At 40.1% G+C, this 26,774-nt stretch overlaps 1 protein-coding gene, 1 non-coding gene and 1 pseudogene across 2 annotated transcripts; all 3 read right to left on the reverse strand.

Moving 5' to 3' along the window:
- LOC129044322 (ankyrin repeat domain-containing protein 18A-like) overlaps positions 1-25,028 on the reverse strand; it is a 57,931-nt pseudogene extending 32,903 nt beyond the window's left edge.
- Positions 6,904-7,006, reverse strand: LOC129044769 (U6 spliceosomal RNA). Its single transcript, XR_008504767.1, has one exon. It is a non-coding gene; the product is annotated as a U6 spliceosomal RNA (small nuclear RNA).
- A 29-nt stretch (positions 25,029-25,057) lies between the features above and the next one.
- On the reverse strand, positions 25,058-26,528 carry LOC134737941 (translation initiation factor IF-2). Its single transcript, XM_063650135.1, is given in 5 exon segments — positions 25,058-25,584; positions 25,586-25,642; positions 25,644-26,041; positions 26,044-26,120; positions 26,123-26,528. Coding segments are annotated over 5 exon segments (1,296 nt in total). The 3' UTR covers positions 25,058-25,226.
- Positions 26,529-26,774: the final 246 nt, after the last annotated feature.

The following is a 26,774-nucleotide window of genomic DNA, read 5'->3' on the forward strand; positions in this document are numbered from 1 at the left end:
TGGGTACAGTAGCTCACACCTGTAATCCCAGCACTTTGGAAGGTCCAGGTGGGATAACTGCTTGAAGCCAGGAGTTTAGGACCAGCCTGGAGACTATAGTGAAACCCTGACTCTATAGAAAATTTGCCAGGGATGGTGGTGTGTGCCTGTAGTCCCAGCTACTCAAGAGGTTGAGGCAAGAGGATCCCTTAAGCCCAGGAGTTTCAGTTTGCAGTAAGTCTCGATCATGCCATTGCACTCCACCCTGGGTGACAGAGTAAGAACTTGTTTCCAAAAACAGAAAAAGAAAAAAGGAAAAAAGGCTCAAAATGCCATGTGAAGTCCTCCCTGAATCTGGCTATCTTTCTCCACATACACAGGTGTCTCCTTCCTAGGGGTTCCCTTAGTACTTTGTCCATTTTTCTAGTGTCATTTCACCATCTGAGCTGCACATCAGCTCTTTGCATGTCTATTCCCTTTGTTGCTAGACGTAGCGATCATCTTTGTATAGAGTCTTTATTTTACTAAATATTTATTGAGTTCCTGCTAAGTGGTAGGCACTGGGGTTTAAAGAATGAGAATAAAAGCTGTCAGGGATGGCTTTTCTAGAGATCATGCCTGAGCTGAGACTTAGACAGTGAGGTTCACCAGAATAAAAGAGGCAGAGGGCAGCAATGATAACACATGCCAGGCAGTGGCAAGAGAGGGAGAGAAGCCTCCCAGAGCGTATGTATTTATCTACATGAGAAGGATGGTGACAGAGGCATCACCAGCAGCTCAGTAATGCCAGAAAAAGGGGCAGACAGAGAAAGGGCTGCAGATGAAGATGAAGCCAGTTTCTGAAAGCCTTATATAAATCAACTATTACTGTCGTTTCTTAAATTTTTTTAAAAAGCAAAACAAATTAGAAAAGCATAATTGCAAGAAAAAGACCAACATTTTATTTGATCATATCTTATCTTATTTGACTTGATTTTTCTTAGAGATGGGGTCTCACTCTGCCACCCAGGCTACAGTGTAATGTTGCTATCATAGCTAACTGCAGGCTCAAACTTCTAGGCTCAAGTAATTCTCCTGCTTCAGCCTCCCAAGTAGCTGGGATCAGAGGTGCAGAACACTACATCCAGCTACAGTTTTTGAAAAAATAGTCACAAGGTCTGGTGATGTTGCCCAGGTTGCTGGACCTCCAAGCCTCAAGGGATGCTTCTATCTCAGCCTCCAACACTGACAAGATTACAGGCAGGAGCCACCATCCCCGGCAACACCAATATTTTCAAATGAATAAACTGGAGCTCTATCATTTTATCTTATCATGGATGGGTGAAAACCTTGTAATAGACTCATGTACTCCATGGATTTGTGACAAGGAAACTATAGCATTAACTATGGCTGAAGCTTCCCTTGTCTCCCAGTCTCTTTACATGGTTAAGAGTGGAGATACTCAAGTGTCTTACCTTTTGCACCTTCTTTTCTTTTTTTCAAATTTGCAGGCTTCATAGCTGCTGTTTCTGTCAAACATGCAAGCTTCTTAGATATTCCTTCTGGAAAACATCATCCCTCTGCCTCCTTACCTGGCAAAGTTTCACTTACTCTGCATGCTTACCCTAAATCCTACCCATTTTTTTTAGAAGCTTGCACTCATCAACACAAATTTAAAAGTGAATGGCATCTAATGAACATAATAAATACCTAGTAAATAATGACTATATGCTCCTAGGTGACATCTATCCTCCATCTACCCTCTACATAATGAGTCAGCACACTGCAGACCACAGGCCAAATCCTGCCTACCATATGTTTTTTCTCAATGAAGTTTTATGAGAGTACAGTCATGCCTATTCACTGACATGCTACCTATGACTGCTTTCACACTACAATGCCAGGGTTGAGTAGCTACAACAGAGACCACATGGCCTTCAGCTGCTTAAATCATTCTTGAAAAAGAGAGAGTGAGAGAGAGACCACATGGCCTAAAATATTTCCTATTTGGCCCTTTACAGAAACAGCTTGCCAATCCCTGCTTTATACCCGCAACAGAATGCCCTATATCTCAAATTGAATCTAATGCCTCCCCTGCTTACAATTTTCCAATGAATTTCTAGAGCAAACACTGCTGGCTCCCTACCCAAGAGCAGTTCCTTATTGTTTCTTGCTGGAGAATCACAAATCTATTTGGGTATTTATTATCCCAATACCTCTCCCTCCTCAGCTTCAAAAGATAAGTGATTATTCTAAGCTAATCACATAACTACATTTGCTTTCCCAGTGCCTGGTTTAGGAATGAGCATGTGGTGTGACCCAGCTAATAAAATATTACAGAAAGGGCTGAGCACGGTGGCTCATGTCTGTAATCCCAGCACTGTGGGAGGCCGAGGCAGGTGGATCAAGAGGTCAAGAGACTGAGACCATCCTGGCCAATATGGTGAAACCCCGTCTCTACTAAAAATACAAAAATTACCTGGGTGTGGTCGCATGTGCCTGTTGTCCCAGCTCCTCGGGAAGCTAATGCAGGAGAATTGCTTGAACCTGGGAGGTGGAGGCTGCAGTGATCTGAGATCGTGCCACTGGACTCCAGACTGGTGATAGAGTGAGACTACGTCCCCAAAGGAAAAAAAAAATTACAAAAAGTCCCCTGCAAGTTTTCTCCCAATTTAAGACACATGTGAAGAAAAGCAGCCCTTCCAGCCTTTAGATACTGTCTTGTGAGAACATGATGTTTGGAGCTGTTGCTAAGTAGCCAACCATGAAGGGAGACATGAACAAGACACTGCCAACAGCATAGCTGAAAGAGGAACAAGTGGGATCCAATAATATCACCCGACAACCAAAAAAAGTCTGGTTCTTACGGTTTTGGCCACTGTTAGGTCTTCTAGTATTTGCAGCCAAAAGCATTCTACCTCAGAAGTTTCCCCTGGCCTACAGGATAAGATCTACTCATTCCTATACTATTAAAAGTCTTTTATTGAACTGGTTTCTAGACACAGGTAAAACAACAACAAAGTCTTTCCTAAGCTTGCCTTCACTGACATATACTAAACATAATAAATATATAATAAATAATAACTATAAGCTATTTTCACCTCATTACCGAGCACTCCATATTTTTTTTTGCACTAGTAAATTTGAACTGCTCATAAACGCTACAAAGTTCACTCAGGTGTCCTACATTTTGAACTTGCTCCTTGTGTTTTAAAACTTTCATTCTTCGTGGCTGCTGCTTCTGTCAAACGTGCAAGCTTGTTAGATACTCTTTCTGCCAAGCATCATCCCTCTGCCTCCTTACTTGGCAAAGTTCCACTCACTCTACACACTTACCCCAAATCCTACCCACATTTTAGAAGATTGCATTCATCACCACAAACGTAAACATGCCTGGCACATACTGAACATGATACATATGTAATAAATAACTATAAGCTCCCAGATGACACTGGACACACAGTAACCACTATTTCAGGTAATAAATAAAATAAATAACAGTAGTAATAACAATCTCCTAACTCTAGTTTTTAAATGCATTTCGTAACATTGGAAAAATACTTAGTCTATAACAGATACATGATAGTTATTATTTAAGTGGACAAGTATTTGAATGAATTAAAATATTTTTCTTAAAAATTCTGTTGAAAAAACACAAAAATTAAATAGTTATCTATATTCTATTATGAGTACCTTAAAGACAAAAACTATGTCAATTCCATCTTTCTCTCCTGCAATTTGCCAAACCTAACTTATAGAAGTGGTTTGATAAATATGTACTAAATTAAAGGTGTCTTTATATAGTTCAGATTGTACAATGCATTAGGTGTTATATTTTTGTTATTGTGAACCATTTTTATAATTTTATTATAATTTTTTGAGCCTAGAGTTTGGCTATTGGAATATTTATTATGATTATCTCTTGCCTAATGGTAACAGAGTAACTTTTTTTTTTTTTTTTTTTTTTTTTAGATGGAATCTTGCTCTGTCAACCAGGCTGAAGTGCAGTGGTGCATTCTCGGCTCACTGCAACCTCCACCTCCTGGGTTCAAGCAATTCTCCTGCCTCAGCCTCCCGAGTAGTTGGGAATACAGGTGCCCACTCCCATGCCTGGCTAATTTTTGTACTTTTAGTAGAGATAGGGTTTCACCATGTTGGCCAGGCTGGTCTCAAACTCCTGACCTCAAGTGATCTGCCTTCCTTGGCCTCCCATGTGCTGGGATTACACATGAGCCACCACGCCCAGCCTGGTAACAGATTATTTTGTTCCAATAAAATTACTATTATTATGATAATTATCCAGCACATAAAAAAACACAGCTTGTTCTAAGAAGTGACTATATCTCATGAAGTTCCAACTTATGGTGAATAAATTAAAAATAGACCTTGTTTGTATAAGAATATATAACATAACTTCTGCTTCTTGGAAAGGAATTACTTTTCTGTCTTCTGCATTCAGTAGGTATTTTCAAACATAATCTTCTATTTGTATGGGTGCACACTGGCTCCATTTTATGATTCTTATTGCCATTTGTTTATGGTATCAGAAAGGGATTTTTGAATTCCTAGTTCTAAAGACAGTTACTTTCTTAGTGACACAAATTCCTGTGTAATGCAGTTGACTCTTGAACAACAAGAGTTTGAACTGCAAGGGTCCACTTATATGCAGATTTTTCTTCTGCTTCTGCAACCCAGAGACAGCAAAACCAACCATTTTCTTCCTCCTCAGCCTAATCAACCTGAAGATGATAAAGATGAAGACCTTTGGGAGGATTCACTTATGTTTATGAATAGTAAGTATATTTTTTCTTTTCTATGATTTTCTTTATAACAGCTTCATTTCTCTAGCTTACTTTATTCTAAAAGCATAGTATGTAATAATGCAACACATACAAATACATGTTCACTGACTGTTTATGTTATCACTAAAGTTTCCAGTCAATGGTAGGTTATTAGTAGTTACGTTTGGAAGAAGTCAAAGTTATACTCAGATTTTCAACTCCACAGGGATCAGAGTCCCTAACCCCCACAATATTCAAGAATCAACTGTAATTAACATTTATTTACTAAATGCAAACCATTTACTATAAAAATTAAATAGAAGATCCATTTGCATAACAAGTCCAATTTGTAACAATGTAATTATAGAGGAAAATGCAACATATTAACTTAATCTAATTTCTTATTTATATTAATACAAAAATATGTAGAATTTCAGGGATCATAAGTAGGTAAATGAATTTTTTCAGACAATACTGTTTGAGACTGAGAATTAGCTACAACTAACTTCTTAAATAACTCTGAATTCTAAACTAAAGAAATTAAAAAAATTTATATATAAACATATATATTTTAAACTGCTCTTTTATGATTAAAAATATGTAATCTCACTTTTTTTGTTTTCTTTGGAGATAGAGTCTTGCTTTTCCATCCAGGCTGGAGTGCAGTGGTGCAATCTCAGCTCACTGCAACCTCCACTTCCCGGGTTCAAGTGATTCTCCTGCCTCAGCCTCCCGAGTAGCTGGGATTACAGGTGCCCGCCATGACGCCCAGCTAATTTTTGTATTTTGAGTAGACATGGGTTTCACCATGTTAGCCAGGCTGGTCTCAAAATCCTGACCTCAGGTGATCCACCCACCTTGGCCTCCCAAAGTGCTGGGATTACACATATGAGCCACAATGCCTGGCCTGTAATTTTGCTTTTTTAAAATCAGTAAGATCACCAAGGGAAATCAGAAATTTATTATCAGAAGTCTTACCTTGATTGTCATTTCAAAGATGATTTTTAAGTATCTTATTTTTATGTTCCAAAATTTATTGTTGAATGCTATGCATAATAAATGTAATAAATAAAATTAGTATTTTAACAGTGATACGAAAAATCTTTACCAAACAGATTAAATTCTTAAAGCATTTCAGACAATATCAGAGCTAATATCAGAGCTCTAATGTCCAATACACTTTAAAATTTTAAGCTCTATAAACTTATTAAGCTTCTAATTAAAGAAGAAAAACAGGAAGTACTCATAAACTGAGAAAAGAATAGCTCAGTAAATTAATTCTAGTTAGCTAGCTTAACAGCCTGGAAACTGTCCTGCATTCAGAGTAAGTCGTCGCTCTGTAACCAATAGGTATTTTGTTTTCAGACCAGTTGCTTCTCTTAGGCTCCATGGCTTCTTCTAAAAAATAAAGATTTTACTACTTGACTTCACTAGGTCGTTAGGAGGATGTGATGAGATAACATGTTTAAATGTTCAGAGAAATAGTAAAGCAATGGAAAAATTTATTCTTGAACTGCATTGCTGAAACCATTTTGGAATCTCAAATAAAACCTGATGAGTGTTTTTCCATAAGTTCTAATATTTGAATGTTACAGTTTTCAGAGAATGTGCTAATTTTTGTTATATTAGTTCTATTCATTGTGGCTTGTAGTTCAGAGCATTTTAGCTAGTTCATAACTTGTAACTAAATTTATATATATTATTATCTCATTAAAACATATAACCTAATTGTCCCCTATTACTGAGCTCATCAATCACACCAAAGGCAGAAAACTAATAGGTGTCAAAACCCGGCTGGGACAACTACCATTCCTTCTCTACCTCCTCAAACTCAGAGCCAGCAGGTCTGTGTTACAGGCTGCATCTTCTTGATCCTCTCCAACTGACATACAAGACAAAGTCCTGCTTGTATTGTTTTTCAGTTCCATGAAAGAGATGCAAGTTGATGTTTCCTCATTTCCAAGTCATGTACTAACAATATATTTGCATGTAACATCCCATGTGCTACTCAGCTCTGTTCTCATTTCACAGATCACCTTACATGAATACTTTTATAATGATCATAATAACAATTTCCATCTCAGGTGTCTCCTGTTTTGGTTTGACTCACATTGTTTCCTAGAAGCTAGTAAACAAATAGTCGAATGACCTTCTGGGGACTGTGCAACATGTGGAATGCTTTCTGAATTTGCGTGCCCTCCTTAGGCAGCAGGCATGCTTATCTGTTCTGTATTGATCCAATTTTAGAATATGTGCTGCTGAAACAAGTATAAAGCCCTGTTTTATACATGGATACTGATGAGTCATGGGTAAGGCTTAGCTCTGTTAAATCCAAATTACCTACTTTAGATACAGAGAATTGTATTGAATGACTTCTGTGAGGTAAAATTTTAAAATATTTTAAAAACTTCAGGTAGAGATGCAAGTAGCCTGAGAGATTTTCATTATTATGGAAACACATTACTTGAGGGGCCAACTCCAAGTTGGTGCCCATTACTCTATTGAAGGATAATGTGGAACCTTCTGCTATCTAACAAAAGCTGCTACACAGGTCAGAAAAAAGCCTCAAGGTACAGATGTGATAACAAAAGGCAAAGGGACCTCTTCTCTCTTCTTCCAACATTATTTGAACATCCCTAACTGTTGAGTACAATCCCAATTAATATTTGCTAGAGAAAAAATGGACACTGGTCTCAAAGGATAACATACCATGAAGGTATAGGCTAAGCCTAGCCAAGAGGTGGGCTACAAATAAGATTTTTAATGTTGGGGGAAGGTCAATTTACTCACTATGTGTGTGGGTAGAGCCAGGAGGCCTCGCTGCCAGAGCAGGGTGCTGGGAACAATGGCTAAGCCTATGTACATGAACTAAATAACACTGTAGCTGTGGGCTGGGTGCAGTGGCTCACGCCTGTAATCACAGCACTTCGGAAGGCCGAGATGGGTGGATCATGAGGTCAGGAGATTGAGACCATCCTGGCTAACAAGGTGAAACCCTGTCTCTACTAAAAATACAAAAAAAAAAATTAGCCAGGGTTGGTGGTGGGCGCCTGTAGTCCCAGTTACTTGGGAGGCTGAGGCAGGAGGATGGCATGAACCCGGGAGGGGGAGCTTACAGTGAGCTGAGATTGTGCCACTGCACTCCAGCCTGGGCGACTGAGCAAGACTCCGTCTCAAAAAAACAAAACAAAACAAAACACTGTAGCTGTGGACTCTGTGTATGAGTCACCATGTAGAGTGATGGATCTGAATCAGTAAGGGCATTCTGGTGGCAAAAGTCAATCATTACCAGATTGCAGGACCAGTTACAATGGCAGCAATACAGCAAGTGAATCAATGGAAACAACAGAATGATTAGAATGGCCTTTCCCCCCCTTCTTCTGACTTGTAAAGCAAGATTGTCTTCCTTGGGCTTAGGGAACCCCTTAGCTTTTTGAAAAATTCAAAGGAGGAAGGCATAGGAGATGGCCCCAGGGGATAATACAAGATTTTCTGCTAAAGTGGACATTTCAAGACCCAATAACTAATTAGGAAAGTCAGGCCAGGCATGGTGGCTAGCAGTTTGCGAGGCCGAGGGAGGAGAATCACTTGAGCTCAGGAACATGAGTAACATAGTGAGACGTTGTCTCAAAAACAAAAAAGAAAGAAAGAAAGAAAGAAAAAGTAAAAGATGTGACATTATTTCTATCTCACATATAAGGGTTATACTTGGAATAAAATGAACAACACTGAGATCCCTAGGGATAAAGGTCTTTAAAAGTCCGGAAAGAATCTTGCACTCATTGCTACTTCTAACTAGTCTAGATTTCTGTTTGATTTCTGGCTAAAAAGTGGACTAACTTGTTGCCATTCCAAACTACATCAAACAAATTATGAAGTCACCTAATATATAAGATGCAATAGTTGCAATTATTTTAAACCTTAATTTAGTATTAACCGGTCTTTTAATATAAGCACATACCTTCTCAAATCACAACAAACAGCATAATCCTCGGCCATTTGGCCAAACATGTCTTGAGAAAAGATATTTATATTTTGTTGAAGGAGGAGGCTGATGATACTTGATGAGCTATGCTGTACTGCAAGCATGAGGGCTGTTCTAAAATAATAAAGAAATAACAGCACTCAAGAACTTTAATAAAGATATTTAATTGGCAAATTGGATACACTTTACCAATTTCATATCTTGCTTGTCAGGATAGACATAATAACCATTTACATGTACTAGCTTATGTGTATAAGCATCTTGGGTGCTCAAGTGTTCATCTTGGTAAATTACCACCAAGGCTAAAAGGCAGGGACAACAAGCAAGCTTCATGTTCTGTTGGGATATGACATAATACAAGTTGCTAATTTATAGTCCTTTGATGGCCAAGAAACTGTGCCGAGGTCACTTATCTAAAGTAGGCAAAGATTTAGATGAAGATTTTCCCGTTGCTTTCCTAGTCTGATATATTGTAATTCAAAGTCAGCTAGGGATCAAATAAGTAAGAGCTATCTGCAGACTGAAAACAACAGCAACAACAACAACAACAACAACAATAATAATAATAATAATGATAATGGTAATAGTAGTAGTTGTAAACTGAAAGTTAAAGTCTACACTTTATAAAATTAATAAAATACAAAACCCCTTTAGCTAATATAAGATTACAGGACCAAAAACATCAAATTACAAATAACAGTCTATAAGAGAAGATGAATCCTACCATATACTGTTTTTTATGTTACTCAGTCCAAATAACTGCTTTTCTACCTAACTGATTATTCGTGTTATTTTTTACTATATGCCAATAATTATAAGTTTAATCTTATTAACATTTCTGACTTGAGTGACTCTTACCACTCTAGAACACTGAGGTTTTTAGAAAAAACCTCAAAAACAAAAACTATCGCACCTTCTGAAATTGTCAACGGCATGTATATTTGCCTGGTTCTTCAATAAAAATTCCACCATATGCTGTCTCCCAGAATTTATAGCAAACAAAAGTGGAGTGTTTCCCTCCTGTAAAAAGCAAAAACAATTTATAATTCACAAAATTATGTATTTCTCAACTGAACTAAAAATCTTCCATAAGATGCTATGAACTTAAACATGCAATATAGAGAGAAAGTAAATGCAAAGCAGTCCCGTCCTTTTCACTCCTCTGTGCTTTCCCACACACTGCCTTGTGAACACCCCTCCTCTGCCTCCCCACATTAACTTCGGTCATCTCCAAAACTCCCTTTTTTCCCAGTCCCAAAAATCCTTGCTTCTGTCTCAGCATTTAGCACAGTACATTGTAATTATTTCATTGTTTCCCACTGAAACCAAGAGCTTATTGAGGGTAATGGCTGTATCTTTTTTGTCTATAACCCTAAAACCTAAGACATAGTAGTGAATGCTTTGTTTTTAAAATAAATTAATGATCTAAATTATTATCTCTAGAGCAGTGTTTCTTAAACTATATTTCAAAGAATATTTGTTTTACCAGAAGAACTGTACCCCAACAAAAAGATTCCATGATCATCTGCATTTGAGAAGAATTTCAAAACTGTATTACATGGCCAACAATCTAGAAATCCCTTGAAGTTTGCCTAATCTCAATTTGACAATACTTTTTGTGGCAAACATTAACATTTTAGGAACTAGAGTTTCAGGGATACAGTTGCCAGAGCTTCCCAGTACAAGCGGAGGTTTCTTCTGGGTGACACAAACTTGCTTGATTTACTTCTATCAATGGTGTCAGGATGCCAGTGTCAGGCACTCCTGATCCAAAGGGGCCACTAAGGAAATGAGCTCTGAATTAAGAGAGATTGGCTTCAAATGCACTTCTTTTCCTTATTATTATATAGTCCATGGGATTTTTTCCTAATACAAGAGGATAGATTTTTATCTTAACTCTTAGAAAGCTCAGTATGTTCTGTGTAAGACAGACTGGTTAAAAATTTTTGAAAACAAATATTAAAAAGCAAAGCTCAGTAAGAAATTCTATTCTCAATTATAATAATCCTGGGATGCTAATGCAACTTTACTTTTTAAATCCATTTGTATTGATTTCCATTTAAATTGCTATTTAACATAATTTTTTTACTTTAGGCAAAATATAAATCAGAAATAAAAATACAATGGCTTATCAAAAAAAGTTCTAATACTGATGTATAGGGCTTATTTCTAGCATAATAAAAGCCAGTAAGTCCCTTGCATTTTTTTTCTTTTTTCTTTTTTTTTTTTTTTGAAATGGGGTCTCACACTGTCACCCAGGCTGGAGTGCAGTGGCATGATCTCCCCTCACTGCAAGCTCCACCTCCTGAGTTCATGCCATTCTCCTGCCTCAGCCTCCCAAGTAGCTGGAACTGCAGGTGCCTGCCACCACACCTGGCTAATTTTTTGTATTTTTAGTAGAGATGGGGTTTCACCGTGTTAGCCAGGATGGTCTCCATTTCCTGACCTTGTGATCTGTCCGCCTCGGCCTCCCAAAGTGCTGGGATTACAGGCATGAGCCATCGCACCCAGCCATCACTTGCATTTTTAAGGGACATTGCTGAGAAGAAAGATATAATGTCTGCAATACTCATAATCTATCCACTTCTCAGCAGGAATAACCTAAAAAGGCTTCTAGGCATTCTTATGAGCAGATGACTATTTGTGGTATAGATATAAAAAAAGAGTTTAAAAAACTTCTGAATTCTAAAATTCAACTCTATAATTGAGGGACTTACATAAACTATAGACTATATATTATGAACCAATATATGCTGTCTTGAAAACCTTGAAATCTTTATGAAAACATACTATAAAACAGGAGTTGTAAACTCAAATACTTATAAGGATGAAGGAGGTTACCTAAGTAAGTGAAGTACTCAGGTGGGCACAGTAGCAAACTGGAGAATATGTGCCTCCTACACAGGGCAACCTCTGCGCAGCAGACCAAGCAGTGATGTGGTTCAGGGGACACCAGATTTGATTCTTAAGCCTGAGGTCCAGATTTCTGCATGAGTCCACTAAAGTTTACATGTTGACTCAATTCAAAGAGGCAAAGAACAAATCTATATGCCACATTTAGACTATAGCCCTTGTGTTTTTATATTTGCTATGAATGTGTTGCTAAATGATTGTGTATAAACCAAGTATTTGCATGTGGAACTTTTTCTTTCTCTAGTATCATATGTTTAATAAAAAAACTCAGGCCCTGATATATACATAATAAAAATTGCTGTTAACACTCATAATACCCACCTCAAGAATTTTCCCAACATTTATTCATTTGCAATCTATGTGTATATAATTTTCCCAGATTGTTAACCAAATAGATAATTAGTTCATAGGAATGCTGAAACTAAATTATTAAAAGAATTCCTATTGTATTCTCACTGACTTCAAGGATTTCAGTGTTTAAAACTGACATCCTGATAATGCCAAAGCTCTATAAACTTAATAGACATACTGAGATAGTCCCTAATACAACTGCAACTGAAAAAAAAAAAAGGTTCAAGATTTGCTACTGATCTAACTGAGAAAATCTCACTTGTAATGAACACTTGTTGACACATAATCGCTTGAATGGTGACAAAGGAACATGAAATTGTGAAAGGGTCAGTCTCTACTTATTGAAAGATTACCCACAAGTAAATTGTTAAAACTTTCTGAATGGCAGTGAATGATTCACGGTGGGAAGCAAAAGGTGTTATTCTGTAAGCTGAGAGATATTGCCAATGATACTTCCTTTCACTTCCCAGTCACAAACGTAGAGAAAGACAGATAAGTCAGGTTAATGTTATTGGAAAAGAGAACTTTGAAGAAAGTAGCACCTATCAAATGCCAACTCTTTTAGAGATTTCTTATGTCTTTGAGATACGGGAATTTATATACTGCACTTATCTATTCTGTGCTTCTTAATCAGGAGTGTATTCGAACACTGAGGTTTTGTTTTTTTTTTCTCTTGTTGTTGTAAGAGACAAGAGTCTTATTATGTATATTTAGTAGAGATGGGGTTTCACCGTGTTAGCCAGGATGGTCTCCATCTCCTGACCTCGTGATCTGCCTGCCTCGGGCTGGACTAAAACTCCTAGGCTCAAGCAATCCTCCCACCTCAGCCTCCTGAGTAGCTGGACTACAGGAACATGCCACTGTGCATGGCTTCAAGAAAATATTTTTAACCATACATGTTCAGAACTTATTAGATCTATTACATCAAAATCCTCAGGGGAAAGCCTACACTTGTAGACTTTTAACAAAATTTCCCCAGGTTACTGTAATGTACAATTCTAGCTGAGAATTACTGCAGCAGACAATCACTTCAGTTTCATCTCTCACCCACACAGCCAATATCCTTTATTAGCTTGGGATGTGGCCAGAGAGAAGAGTATGAGATAGAGTTATGTATTAAAACTCCAGTTAATTTTCCTGGGTGTGGGTATAACAGGGACAAGTAAACTCAAAATCCCAGTTGATTTTGCTATTTATAAGCTGCTTATCTCCCACCTTCCCACCAAGATATTCTAGATTTGAAAGAAGAATTTACACTCTTAGCTAAGTGGCTGTTTTTGCCAGGATGAGTAGTAAGTCATTTACTAATTTGTTCCACCATTTGCTGAAGTGTTTCTCACTTCATCACTGTATATTCACTGCCAATCTGGTTTCCTCAGAGTCCTCTAAAAATTAATCTTTAGGCAAGTTTCAGTCAGCTTTTTACCAAACCAAAAATGATTACCCCAAAGCTGAAGAGCGCTTTGTCTCAATACATAAACTGGAAAAACAACAAACTAAAAAACAAAACCTCTTCTTGGCATTTTCCCTCATTACCTAATTTCCAAGTGACCTGCATGTTTTTGATTGCTCTCCTTTTCCCTTCCTATTTTTCCCTCTTAAACCTTGCCCATGAAAGATACATCCATTTTTTTAGAAAACCATCAGCAGCAGCAAGACTTCCATTTATTGTAAGTTGTTTTAGTTTTGAGTTTTTAGATAAAGCCTATTTCCAGGGCAATTTTTTTCCTGTGATGTTCTTACACTAATTAGAAAAAAAATACACCTGGGGTAGGAAATAAATACTTGAAAAGAAGAAGTTTTACCATAACAAATTCACAAATACTTCCCATAAGTGCACTAAAATAGCTGTGCCCTCTAATGCTTCTTTAAAAGTATCAATATTTAAAATAAAATTTTAGACAATTAAGTTATTTCAAAACATTTTCATTCAGGAAAACTTGAGTTCCAAATATGAAAAATTGACTCTTACCTATGTCAATGTTAAAACAAACATTTTGAAAAGAAAGTTGATTGATCTGTACCTTGTTTAGTTCTTTAATATTTGCATGGTGGGAAAGCAGTTTTTCTGCCAGTGAAGTCCCCTTATTATACACAGCTTAATGGAGAGCAGTGTTGCTGTAGATACCCTAAATGTTTGGATTGGCACCGTGTTCCAGGAGAATAATGGCACAAGCCTCTTCCTAGCAGTGTACAGCCTATTAGTGTTGGATAAAAAATTAGACTATAAATTCTAATAATTCAAAATACATATTCCACAGGTTCCACCAACTAGCTATATTTAAATGAGACAAACTCATTTCAATTTGGTGGAAGAGCCAAGATGGCCGAATAGGAAGAGCTCCGGTCTACAGCTCCCAGTGTGAGCGATGCAGAAGACGGGTGATTTCTGCATTTCCATCTGAGGTACTGGGTTCATCTCAGTAGGGAGTGCCAGACAGTGGGCACAGGACAGTAGGTGCAGCGCACCATGCGCGAGCCAAAGCAGGGTGAGGCATTGCCTCACTCAGGAAGCGCAAGGGGTCAGGGAGTTCCCTTTCCTAGTCAAAGAACGGGGTGACAGACGGCACCTGGAAAATCGGGTCACTCCCACCCTAATACTGCGCTTTTCCAATGGGCTTAAAAAATGGCACACCAGGAGATTATATCCCGCACCTGGCTTGGAGGGTCCTACGCCCACGGAGTCTCGCTGATTGCTAGCACAGCAGTCTCAGATCAAACTGCAAGGCAGCAGCGAGGCCGGGGGAGGGGCGCCCGCCATTGCCCAGGCTTGCTTAGGTAAACAAAGCAGCTGGGAAGCTCGAACTGGGGTGGAGCCCACCACACTCAAGGAGGCCTGCCTGCCTCTGTAGGCTCCACCTCTGGGGGCAGGGCATGGACAAACAAAAAGACAGCAGTAACCTCTGCAGACTTAAATGTCCCTGTCTGACAGCTTTGAAGAGAGCAGTGGTTCTCCCAGCACGCAGCTGGAGATCTGAGAACGGGCAGACTGCCTCCTCAAGTGGGTCCCTGACCCCTGACACCCGAGCAGCCTAACTGGGAGGCACCCCCCAGTAGGGGCAGACTGACACCTCACATGGCCGGGTACTCCTCTGAGACAAAACTTCCAGAGGAATGATCAGACAGCAACATTCGCGGTTCATGAAAATCCGCTGTTCTGCAGCCACTGCTGCTGATACCCAGGCAAACAGAGTCTGGAGTGGACCTCTAGCAAACTCCAACAGACTTGCAGCTGAGGGTCCTGTCTGTTAGAAGGAAAACTAACAAACAGAAAGGACATCCACACCAAAAACCCATCTGTACATCACCATCATCAAAGACCAAAAGTAGATAAAACCACAAAGATGGGGAAAAAACGGAGCAGAAAAACTGGAAACTCTAAAAAGCAGAGCGCCTCTCCTCCTCCAAAGGAATGCAGTTCCTCACCAGCAACGGAACAAAGATGGACAGAGAATGACTTTGACAAGTTGAGAGAAGAAGGCTTCAGACGATCAAACTACTCTGAGCTACAGGAGGAAATTCAAACCAAAGACAAAGAAGTTGAAAACTTTGAAAAAAATTTAAGCGAATGTATAACTAGAATAACCAATACAGAGAAGTGCTTAAAGGAGCTGACGGAGCTGAAAGCTAAGGCTCTAGAACTACGTGAAGAATGCAGAAGCCTCAGGAGCCAATGTGATCAACTGGAAGAAAGGGTATCAGTGATGGAAGATGAAATGAATGAAATGAAGCGAGAAGGGAAGTTTAGAGAAAAAAGAATAAAAAGAAGTGAACAAAGCCTCCAAGAAATATGGGACTATGTGAAAAGACCAAATCTACGTCTGATTGGTGTACCTGAAAGTGACGGGGAGAATGGAACCAAGTTGGAAAACAGTCTTCAGGATATTATCCAGGAGAACTTCCCCAATCTAGCAAGGCAGGCCAACATTCAGATTCAGGAAATACAGATAACGCCACCAAGATACTCCTCGAGAAGAGCAACTCCAAGACACATAATTGTCAGATTCACCAAAGTTGAAATGAAGGAAAAAATGTTAAGAGCAGCCAGAGAGAAAGGTCAGGTTACCCACAAAGGGAAGCCCATCAGACTAACAGCAGATCTCTCGGCAGAAACTCTACAAGCCAGAAGAGAGTGGGGGCCAATATTCAACATTCTTAAAGAAAATAATTTTCAACTCAGAATTTCATATCCAGCCAAACTAAGCTTCATAAGTGAAGGAGAAATAAAATCCTTTACAGACAAGCAAATGCTGAGAGATTTTGTCACCACCAGGCCTGCCCTAAAAGAGCTCCTGAAGGAAGCACTAAACATGGAAAGGAACAACTGGTACCAGCTGCTGCAAAATCATGCCAAATTGTAAAGACCATCGAGGCTAGGAAGAAACTGCATCAACTAACACGCAAAATAACCAGCTAACATCATAATGACAGGATCAAATTCACACATAACAATATTAACTTTAAATGTAAATGGACTAAATGCTCCAATTAAAAGACACAGACTGGCAAATTGGATAAAGAGTCAAGACCCATCAGTGTGCTGTATTCAGGAAACCCATCTCACATGCAGAGACACACATAAGCTCAAAATAAAAGGATGGAGGAAGAGCTACCAAGCAAATGGAAAACAAAAAAAGGCAGGGGTTGCAATCCTAGTCTCTGATAAAACAGACTTTAAACCAACAAAGATCAAAAGAGACAAAGAAGGCCATTACATAATGGTAAAGGGATCAATTCAACAAGAAGAGCTAACTATCCTAAATATATATGCACCCAATACAGGAGCACCCAGATTCATAAAGCAAGTCCTGAGTGACCTACAAAGAGACTTAGACTCCCACACAATAATAATGGGAGATTTTAACACCCCACTGTCAACATTATATAGATCAACGAGACAGAAAGTTAACAAGGATACCCAGGAATTGAACTCAGCTCTGCACCAAGCGGACCTAATAGACATCTATAGAACTCTCCACCCCAAATCAACAGAATATACATTTTTTTCAGCACCACACCTCACCTATTCCAAAACTGACCACATAGTTGGAAGTAAAGCTCTCCTCAGCAAATGTAAAAGATCAGAAATTATAACAAACTGTCTCTCAGACCACAGTGCAATCAAACTAGAACTCAGGATTAAGAAACTCACTCAAAACTGCTCAACTACATGGAAACTGAACAACCTGCTCCTGAATGACTACTGGGTACATAACGAAATGAAGGCAGAAATAAAGATGTTCTTTGAAACCAATGAGAACAAAGACACAACATACCAGAATCTCTGGGATGCATTCAAAGCAGTGTGTAAAGGGAAATTTATAGCACTAAATGCCCACAAGAGAAAGCAGGAAAGAGCCAAAATTGACACCCTAACATCACAATTAAAAGAACTAGAAAAGCAAGAGCGAACACATTCAAAAGCTAGCAGAAGGCAAGAAATAACTAAAATCAGAGCAGAACTGAAGGAAATAGAGACACAAAAAACCCTTCAAAAAATTAATGAATCCAAGAGCTGGTTTTTTGAAAGGATCAACAAAATTGATAGACCGCTAGCAAGACTAATAAAGAAGAAAAGAGAGAAGAATCAAATAGATGCACTAAAAAATGATAAAGGGGATATCACCACCGATCCCACAGAAATACAAACTACCATCAGAGAATACTACAAACACCTCTATGCAAATAAACTAGAAAATCTAGAAGAAATGTATAAACTCCTGGACACATACACCCTCCCAAGATTAAACCAGGAAGAAGTTGAATCTCTGAATAGACCAATAACAGGAGCTGAAATTGTGGCAATAATCAACAGCTTACCAACAAAAAAGAGTCCAGGACCAGATGGATTCGCAGCCGAATTCTACCAGAGGTACAAGGAGGAACTGGTACCATTCCTTCTGAAACTATTCCAATCAATAGAAAAAGAGGGAATCCTCCCTAACTCATTTTATGAGGCCAGCATCATCCTGATACCAAAGCCTGGCAGAGACACAACCAAAAAAGAGAATTTTAGACCAATATCCTTGATGAACATTGATGCAAAAATCCTCAATAAAATACTGGCAAACCGAATCCAGCAGCATATCAAAAAGCATATCCACCATGATCAAGTGGGCTTTATCCCTGGGATTCAAGGCTGGTTCAATATACGCAAATCAATAAATGTAATCCAGCATATAAACAGAACCAAAGACAAAAACCACATGATTATCTCAATAGATGCAGAAAAGGCCTTTGACAAAATTCAACAACCCTTCATGCTAAAAACTCTCAATAAATTAGGTATTGATGGGACATATCTCAAAATAATAAGAGCTATCTATGACAAACCCACAGCCAATATCATACAGAATGGGCAAAAACTGGAAGCATTCCCTTTGAAAACTGGCACAAGACAGGGATGCCTTCTCTCACCACTCCTATTCAACATAGTGTTGGAAGTTCTGGCCAGGGCAATTAGGCAGGAGAAGGAAATAAAGGGTGTTCAACTAGGAAAAGAGGAAGTCAAATTGTCCCTGTTTGCAGATGACATGACTGCATATCTAGAAAACCCCATTGTCTCAGCCCAAAATCTCCTTAAGCTGATAAGCAACTTCAGCAAAGTCTCAGGATACAAAATCAATGTACAAAAATCACAAGCATTCTTATACACCAATAACAGACAAACAGAGAGCCAAATCATGAGTGAACTCCCATTCACAATTGCTTCAAAGAGAATAAAATACCTAGGAATACAACTTACAAGGGACGTGAAGGACCTCTTCAAGGAGAACTACAAACCACTGCTCAAGGAAATAAAAGAGGATACAAAGAAATGGAAGAACATTCCATGCTCATGGGTAGGAAGAATCAATATCATGAAAATGGCCATACTGCCCAAGGTAATCTATAGATTCAATGCCATCCCCATCAAGCTACCAATGACTTTCTTCACAGAATTGGAAAAAACTACTTTAAAGTTCATATGGAACCAAAAAAGAGCCCGCATCGCCAAGTCAATCCTAAGCCAAAAGAACAAAGCTAGAGGCATCACACTACCTGACTTCAAACTATACTACAAGGCTACAGTAACCAAAACAGCATGGTACTGGTACCAAAACAGAGATATAGATCAATGGAACAGAATAGAGCCCTCAGAAATAACGCCACATATCTACAACCATCTAATCTTTGACAAACCTGAGAAAAACAAGCAATGGGGAAAGGATTCCCTATTTAATAAATGGTGCTGGGAAAACTGGCTAGCCATATGGAGAAAGCTGAAACTGGATCCCTTCCTTACACCTTATACAAAAATTAATTCAAGATGGATTAAAGACTTAAACGTTAGACCAGAAACCATAAAAACCCTAGAAGAAAACCTAGGCATTACCATTCAGGACATAGGCATGGGCAAGGGCTTCATGTCTAAAACACCAAAAGCAATGGCAACAAAAGCCAAAACTGACAAATGGGATCTAATTAAACTAAAGAGCTTCTGCACAGCAAAAGAAACTACCATCAGAGTGAACAGGCAACCTACAAAATAGGAGAAAATTTTTGCAACCTACTCATCTGACAAAGGGCTAATATCCAGAATCTACAATGAACTCCAACAAATTTACAAGAAAAAAACAAACAACCCCATCAAAAAGTGGGCGAAGGACATGAATAGACACTTCTCAAAAGAAGACATTTATGCAGCCAAAAAACACATGAAAAAATGCTCACCATCACTGGCCATCAGAGAAATGCAAATGAAAACCACAATGAGATACCAGTTAGATTCTCACACCAGTTAGAATGGCGATCATTAAAAGGTCAGGAAACAACAGGTGCTGGAGAGAATGTGGAGAAATAGGAACACTTTTACACTGTTGGTGGGACTGTAAACTAGTTCAACCCTTGTGGAAGTCAGTGTGGCCATTCCTCGGGGATCTAGAACTAGAAATACCATTTGATCCAGCCATCCCATTACTGGGTATATACCCAAAGGACTATAAATCATGCTGCTATAAAGACACATGCACACGTATGTTTATTGCAGCACTATTCACAATAGCAAAGACTTGGAACCAACCCAAATGTCCAACAATGATAGATTGGATTAAGAAAATGTGGCACATATACACCATGGAATACTATGCAGCCATAAAAAATGATGAGTTCATGTCCTTTGTAGGGACATGGATGAAATTGGAAATCATCATTCTCAGTAAACTATCGCAAGGACAAAAAACCAAATACCGCATGTTCTCACTCATAGGTGGGAATTGAACAATGAGAACACATGGACACAGGAAGGGGAACATCACACTCTGGGGACTGTTGTGGGGTGGGGGGAGGGGGGAGGGATAGCATTAGGAGATATACCTAATGCTAAATGATGAGTTAATATGTGCAGCACACCAGCATGGCACATGTATACATATGTAACTAACCTGCACATTGTGCACAGGTACCCTAAAACTTAAAGTATAATAATAATAAAATTTAAAAAATCATTTTAATTCTATGTATTTAAATCAAATGCATTTCATGCTGAATGAGTTGGCTACTATATACCTTCATTAAAGGCATCCTGTTTAGTCTGTCACAGATGTCAATCTGGCATCTTCTGCCCAGCAAGAGGGTGACCACTTCCACACAGCCATGGGCACAGGCCAAATGTAGAACAGTCCTAGGAGAGCGAGAGGAGTTTTCAGGAAATGTAGTGCAGTATCTCAAAACCTACAATGGTTCATGTAATTGTAAACATTGAATGGCATGTTATTCCTCTGCCTTCAAAACAAATAATTTTCTTTTGAAGAAAGTACAATATTTATTAGCTCTTACTGCTCCCTACCTTAATGAAACAGCAGCCTATTTGGATAGAATGAGCTTGGTGTTTGGATTCAGTTCAACTAGGGTTTGAGTTCCACTTTGAACTCGGTCACGTACCAGCTATTGCTTAACATTTCTGTGCCTGAATTTCCTCATTAATAAAGATGACAACAGCAGCTAGCTCACAGGACACCACTGTGATGCTTAAATGAGACTCTATGTAAAGCATTTAGAACCATTTCCAGAACAAGCAACAACTCAATAATTGTTAGATTTTTGTTTGTTGAGACACAGTCTTGCTCTGTTGCCCAGGCTGGAGTGCAATGGTGTATTTATGCCTCACTGCAGCCTGGAACTCGTAGGCTCAAGCAATCCTCCTGCCCAGCCTCCTGAGTAGCTGGGACCACAGGAGTGCACCAGCATGATCAGCTAATTTTTAAAATGTTTTCGTAGAGTAGGAATGTCACTTTGTTGCCCAGGCTGGTCTCAAACTCCTAGCATCATGGGAACTTCCCACCTCAGCTTTCCAAAGTTCTGGAATAACAGGTGTGAGCCACACACCCAGCCAGATGTTATAATTATTACTATTACTACTACTTAACAAAAACATTTTAATTAAGTAAAATGATACAATTATTGCTATTTTGCAGGATGATTTAAAGATTAGGTCACATTTTAGCATATCTGATATTGGAACGGTATTTATAATTCATAATTTTTTATAACTGTAATTGGTAGAATTTAAAAATCATCTTATTAATATAGAAAATAGTAGGGTATCACACAATCCATGAGGCCTTACATTAAGTAGAATACTATATATACAGCAGGTATAGGGCAGTTCTAGGCGTCTAATTGACACTTAAATACATTTTAATTCCTAAAAGTACCATGGGGAAAGAGCACTGAAATAACAACATATTTTTTAAACAAATTACTTCTTACTCTGATTTTTAAAAATGTGAAGCTGGCCGGGTGCGGTGGCTCACGCCTGTAATCCCAGCACTTTGGGAGGCCGAAGTGGGTGGATCTCTAGGTCAGGAGTTCAAGACCAGCCTGGCCAACATGGTGAAACCCCGTCTCTACTAAAACTACAAAAATTAGCTGGGCGTGGTGGCAGGCACCTGTAATCCCAGCTACTCGGGAGGCTGAGGCAGGATAATCGCTTGAACCTTGGCAGAAGAGGTTGCAGTGAGCTGAGATCACGCCACTGCATTCCAGCTTAGGCGACAGAGTAAGACTCTGTCTCAAAAAAAAAAAAAAAAAAAAAAAACCGTGAAGCTAAAGAAAATTCATCATTGAGATGAACAGGTATGGCTCATTTTAGTGAACACTTAGATTTACAGAATATATGCAAATCATACTTTCCAATGATTAATATTAGTATTTAAGACTGATAAATTTTCAAAAGGGCAGTTAAAGTTTATCTCTTATTGTTTTCTACCTTCAGAAATGCTTTTGCTTGAAAGGTGGGAGGAAAAGCTTCAATAAGATTAAGTCCTACTATTCCCATTTTAAATCTCTCATCTTGCTGAGGCAGAACAGGTAAACATAAAGTTTTTAAGTATGGAAGGGTCCTGGGAGATAGTGCAAAATGTCTGCTACATAACATATTCAGGTTATGTTTGATGAATAAATGGATTGATAGAATACAGTTGGGGAGCTCAATATTTCAAAATACAACTTCTATAAACCAATATTTTTGTGATAGTAATAATATTTGCTATTTGTTATTTTTATAAGACTACAACTATAATGAAATGATTAATCTTTGTTTGCCTATATGTAACGAATCTATACATAAGAAAAACATATATACATAATAAAGTATATACATAAAATCTGCAAGCAAATAAAGATTCCCTTTTTACTTCTGAAGAAGCTAAAAGTTCAAACAAGATAACAATCCTCACAATAATAATGATAAAAAATAGTGAGAAATTATTTTTATCTGTACAAGATTCACATTTCTCTCTTCCCAAAATTTATTCCATTAATAATAAATTTTTACCAGAAATTTTATAAATGCTAACTTCAGAAATCAAAGGTAAGAAAAAGGAACAAAAAACTTTAAAATACAAATGCTCAGAAGTCACAAATTTTATCCTATTTTGTACATAGTTTTTCCTAACACCAGACCATAGTATGTTTGTGTGTATGTGCAAGCAAACTGATTTGTTTTTCCTCACTGGCTGTAACAAAATACATCTTCACACATCAACATACTTCTCTACCTATTGCCACCTTCAATGGCCACATATCCATTCCATGGGTTCTTGTTAACATAAGTGCTGGGAAAAAAGGTGCATGTATCTCTATTTTCTGAAGGTATTTTAATACAATGGAATTGATGGGTAAAGGGCATATACATTTTTAAAATGTGGTAATTATCTCCAAATTATCCACTTGAAAAGTCATCAGCAAGTTAAACTTCAAGCAGCAGTGTAAGTGCCACTGCTCTTTATTCTCACAAACACTGTGGATAGAAAACAGTCTCATTCCTCTTTTAACTTAAATTCTCTTATGAGAAACACTAAGGAATTTTTCCTATGTACCTAAGTAACTTGTGGGTCTGCAAAAAGTATTTTGCTCACTTTTAGAGTTCTTTTATTTTGGATTTGATTGGAAAGAATTCCCTGTAAAATAAAGATGTGCTTTTTATCTGTATATATATATAACATTATATTAGTAATATATACAATTTGTTATACATATAATCAGTAATATATATATTATATATAATAAAGAATAAATTCCCTGTAGGATGAAGATACACTTTTCATCTGAATACATATTTTTATATATTAGTAAAAATATATATAGTAAATATTTTTCAATTGTGTTATCTTTTGTTAATTTTTTTCTGATACACAGGGGATTTTAATTTTAGTTTGCTAAATCAACCTTCAGAATGCCTGCTTGTAAGGTCATTCTTAGGAAGGCCTCTGTTAATGTAAAATGTACCTGTATAAATAAGTCTTTGTGTTTTCTTCTGGAACTTTTCTCATTTTGCATATGTAAAAATTTCAGTCTAAATTCCATCAGGAACTCATTTTTGCAACATAAAATTTCATTAGTTTTCTTCACATAGCAGGCATTTTATTAATAACTCATCCTTTCCTACTCATCTGAAATGTTACCATTATTAATCTCTGTGTATATATCTTACATATATTTCAGTGTTTTTGGATTTCCTATTCTGTTCCATTTATTTATATGTGTTTTTAGCTGTTAGTAAATAATTAATTGTGAGAATTAATAGCACATTTTGATATCTAGAGGAGCAAGTCTTTTTTCACTCCATTATAAAAATTTTTAAATGTCAAAACAATGGTAAGATAGACAGCAAGTGTAATGCAAAAATGATAAAACCTTGATATTTTCATTCGATTTATGTAAAGCTGATAAACATATTAAGAGCTCACATTTGGAGAAAACTGAGTCTTCTCATTCAAGGAACTCACCTCCCACTTCCAAGTGTCCCTCTAAGAAGCCGCAGTAAAGAACCTATCTACCTAGGTAGATTCGGATGTAAAACCCACACAGGGTTTAATCTGAGAACTCTTCGCCTACTGAAAATGGTTCATGGTATTTTTGACGTGGGGATGAGTTCTCATTAGGCACCTCCCTATCATGTATACGGCTCCATGTTTTAAACGTGGATATACTTAACTTTGTGAGTTAAATCACTCAAATTATCCACCAAGCGCTACAGGCGGGAAATTGCCAGGGATGGAAAGCAGCTGAGGCTCCATTTGGCTCCGCGGCTCGAGGGCCCGGCGACCTCCAAGGCCCCCGCGTCAGGGGCTGCGGGGAAACCGGGGCTGCGGGGAAACCGGGCCAGGGGCCCCCTCCCACCGCGGGCTGAGCCCCCGCTACCTGTCCTTTCTGTCGCGGGGGTCCAAGTCCCGGAACCTGCGCGTCAGGCAGCGCTCCACCTCCGCGGCGTCGCCCTTGATGGCCGCCCTGTGGATCTTCCGCAGTTCCCAGTCCCCGATGTGGTACCCCCGACCCGCGTACTCTTCGTCCATGGAGCTCAGGAGCGCCTGGCCCAGGCGTCTCCTGAAGCTGAAGAGCTTCCTCATGGTGGCGACTTCTCAGACGCCCACCACCCGCTCCTGAGCCGTCGCGGCTCCTCGTGGCCTTTCCACCCCCACCAAGCTCCAAATCCGCGATCCCCCTCCCCACCCCGCGATCCACCCCTAAATCCAAGATCCACCACCAAACCCGCGATCCACCCCCAAACCCAAGATCCACCCCCAACCTCACGAATGTAGCTCGGAATCCGCGATCCAGCGCGGTCCACCACAGCCTTCAGCAGCGATACTCGCAGTCTCCGACCTCTCAGACAGAGTGAGCTCAACTAAGCCGTTACTAGCGCGCCAGCAGTTCCGCGCTCCGACCTCTCAGACCGCGTGAGCCCAGCAAAGCGATTAGGCGCGCGCCTGCAGCTCAGCGCTAGCCTGGACTCCGGAAGCCGCTCTCGAGCTCGCGTGGCGGGCAGAGGGCGGCTGCAGCTCGGGCGCAGGCGCCGCTGGCTTGCGGGTTCTCCTGGGCTCGCGCGGCATGTCCCGGAATCGCAGGCGCGCATCCCTTCCTGCCTGAGGGCCCGCCTGGGCGTGACTCCCGCCCCTCTCCTCCTCCGAAGACAGATGGGGCCGCTGGCAGGGGCCGTCCGCAGCCACCGGGGATGGGGCTGAGGGTCGGTTCCTGCCCCGGTGCAGCCGCCGCCGGGCAGACCGCCTGGCTTGCCCGCAGCCACAGCGACATCTAGCCCCGGTTCTGCGAGGGTGCGCGCCAGCCAGCTTGGGAGTTGCCCAGCGCCTGTAGCTGGGCGCCCAGGTGGTGCCTGGCCGGCCCCTGGATCGCGAGTGCCCCTGGCCTGAGAGCCCGCCAGACCCTTCCCCCGCCCGGCTCCTCCTCTGCCAGAGCTCGAGACCTCTAGCCAGGGGCCCTCTGCAGCCACCGGAGATGGGGCTGAGGGCAGGTTCCCGCCCCTGTGCAGCTGCTGCAGGGCAGACCGCCTGGCTTGGCCGCAGCCACAGGGACATCTGGCCCTGGTTCTGAGATGTGGGGAGTGCGGGCGGGCTCGGGAGTTGCCAGGAGGCTGCTGCCTGCACACAGAAGGCGGCTGCAGCTTGGGTGCCCAGGCAGGCTGGAGGTGCATGGCCTGGTCGGCCTCGGGATCGCCAGCGCGCCCAGCCTGAGGGCCCCCAGGCCGTGCCTCCCGCCCACTCCTCCACTTGAGGGGGAGATCGGGGCTGCTGGCCTGGGCACTCGGCAGTCACCCCGTGTGGGGTTGAGCGGCGGGTTCTCAGTTCTGCTTCTGTGCAGCCGCCGCCCGGCAGAATGCCTGGCTTGGCCGCAGCCACTGGGACACCTGGCCCTGGTTCTGCGATGCTGGGAGCGCGAGCGGGCTCGGAGATTGCCAGGCAGCTGCTGCCTGCACACAGAGGGTGACTGCAGCTTGGGCGCCCAGGCGACGGAGCATGGTCTGGGTGGCCTCTGGAATGCGTGCACGCCAGGCCTGAGGGCACCCCTGCTGGTGCCACCTGACCGGGTCTTCCTCTGCCGGAACCTGGAGCAGCTGGAATGGCCACTCTGCAGTCACAGGGGATAGAGTTAAGTTTTCTCATCCCAGGCATGCACACAAAAAGGTAACTATTCTGTGAGGTAATTAACATGTTAATTGACTTCATTTTGGTAATCATTTCAGAATGTGCATATAAACGCATCGCATGTACAATTTTCTCTATTACACCTCAGTAAAGCTGAAATAATTAACAGAATTGACAGGATAAACCCACAGTTCTATAGTAACAGTTGGACACTTCAATACCTCATTTTAATTAATGGATAAAAAAACCAGACAGAAGCTTCATGAGAAATACAAGACTTAAACAACAGTATAAGCCATTGAGAGCTAATATACGTATACAGAACAGTCCATCCAACAACAGCGGAACATACATTCTTTTCAA

Source organism: Pongo pygmaeus, chromosome 13 (assembly GCF_028885625.2).
Source record: "Pongo pygmaeus isolate AG05252 chromosome 13, NHGRI_mPonPyg2-v2.0_pri, whole genome shotgun sequence".
NCBI lineage: Eukaryota > Metazoa > Chordata > Mammalia > Primates > Hominidae > Pongo > Pongo pygmaeus.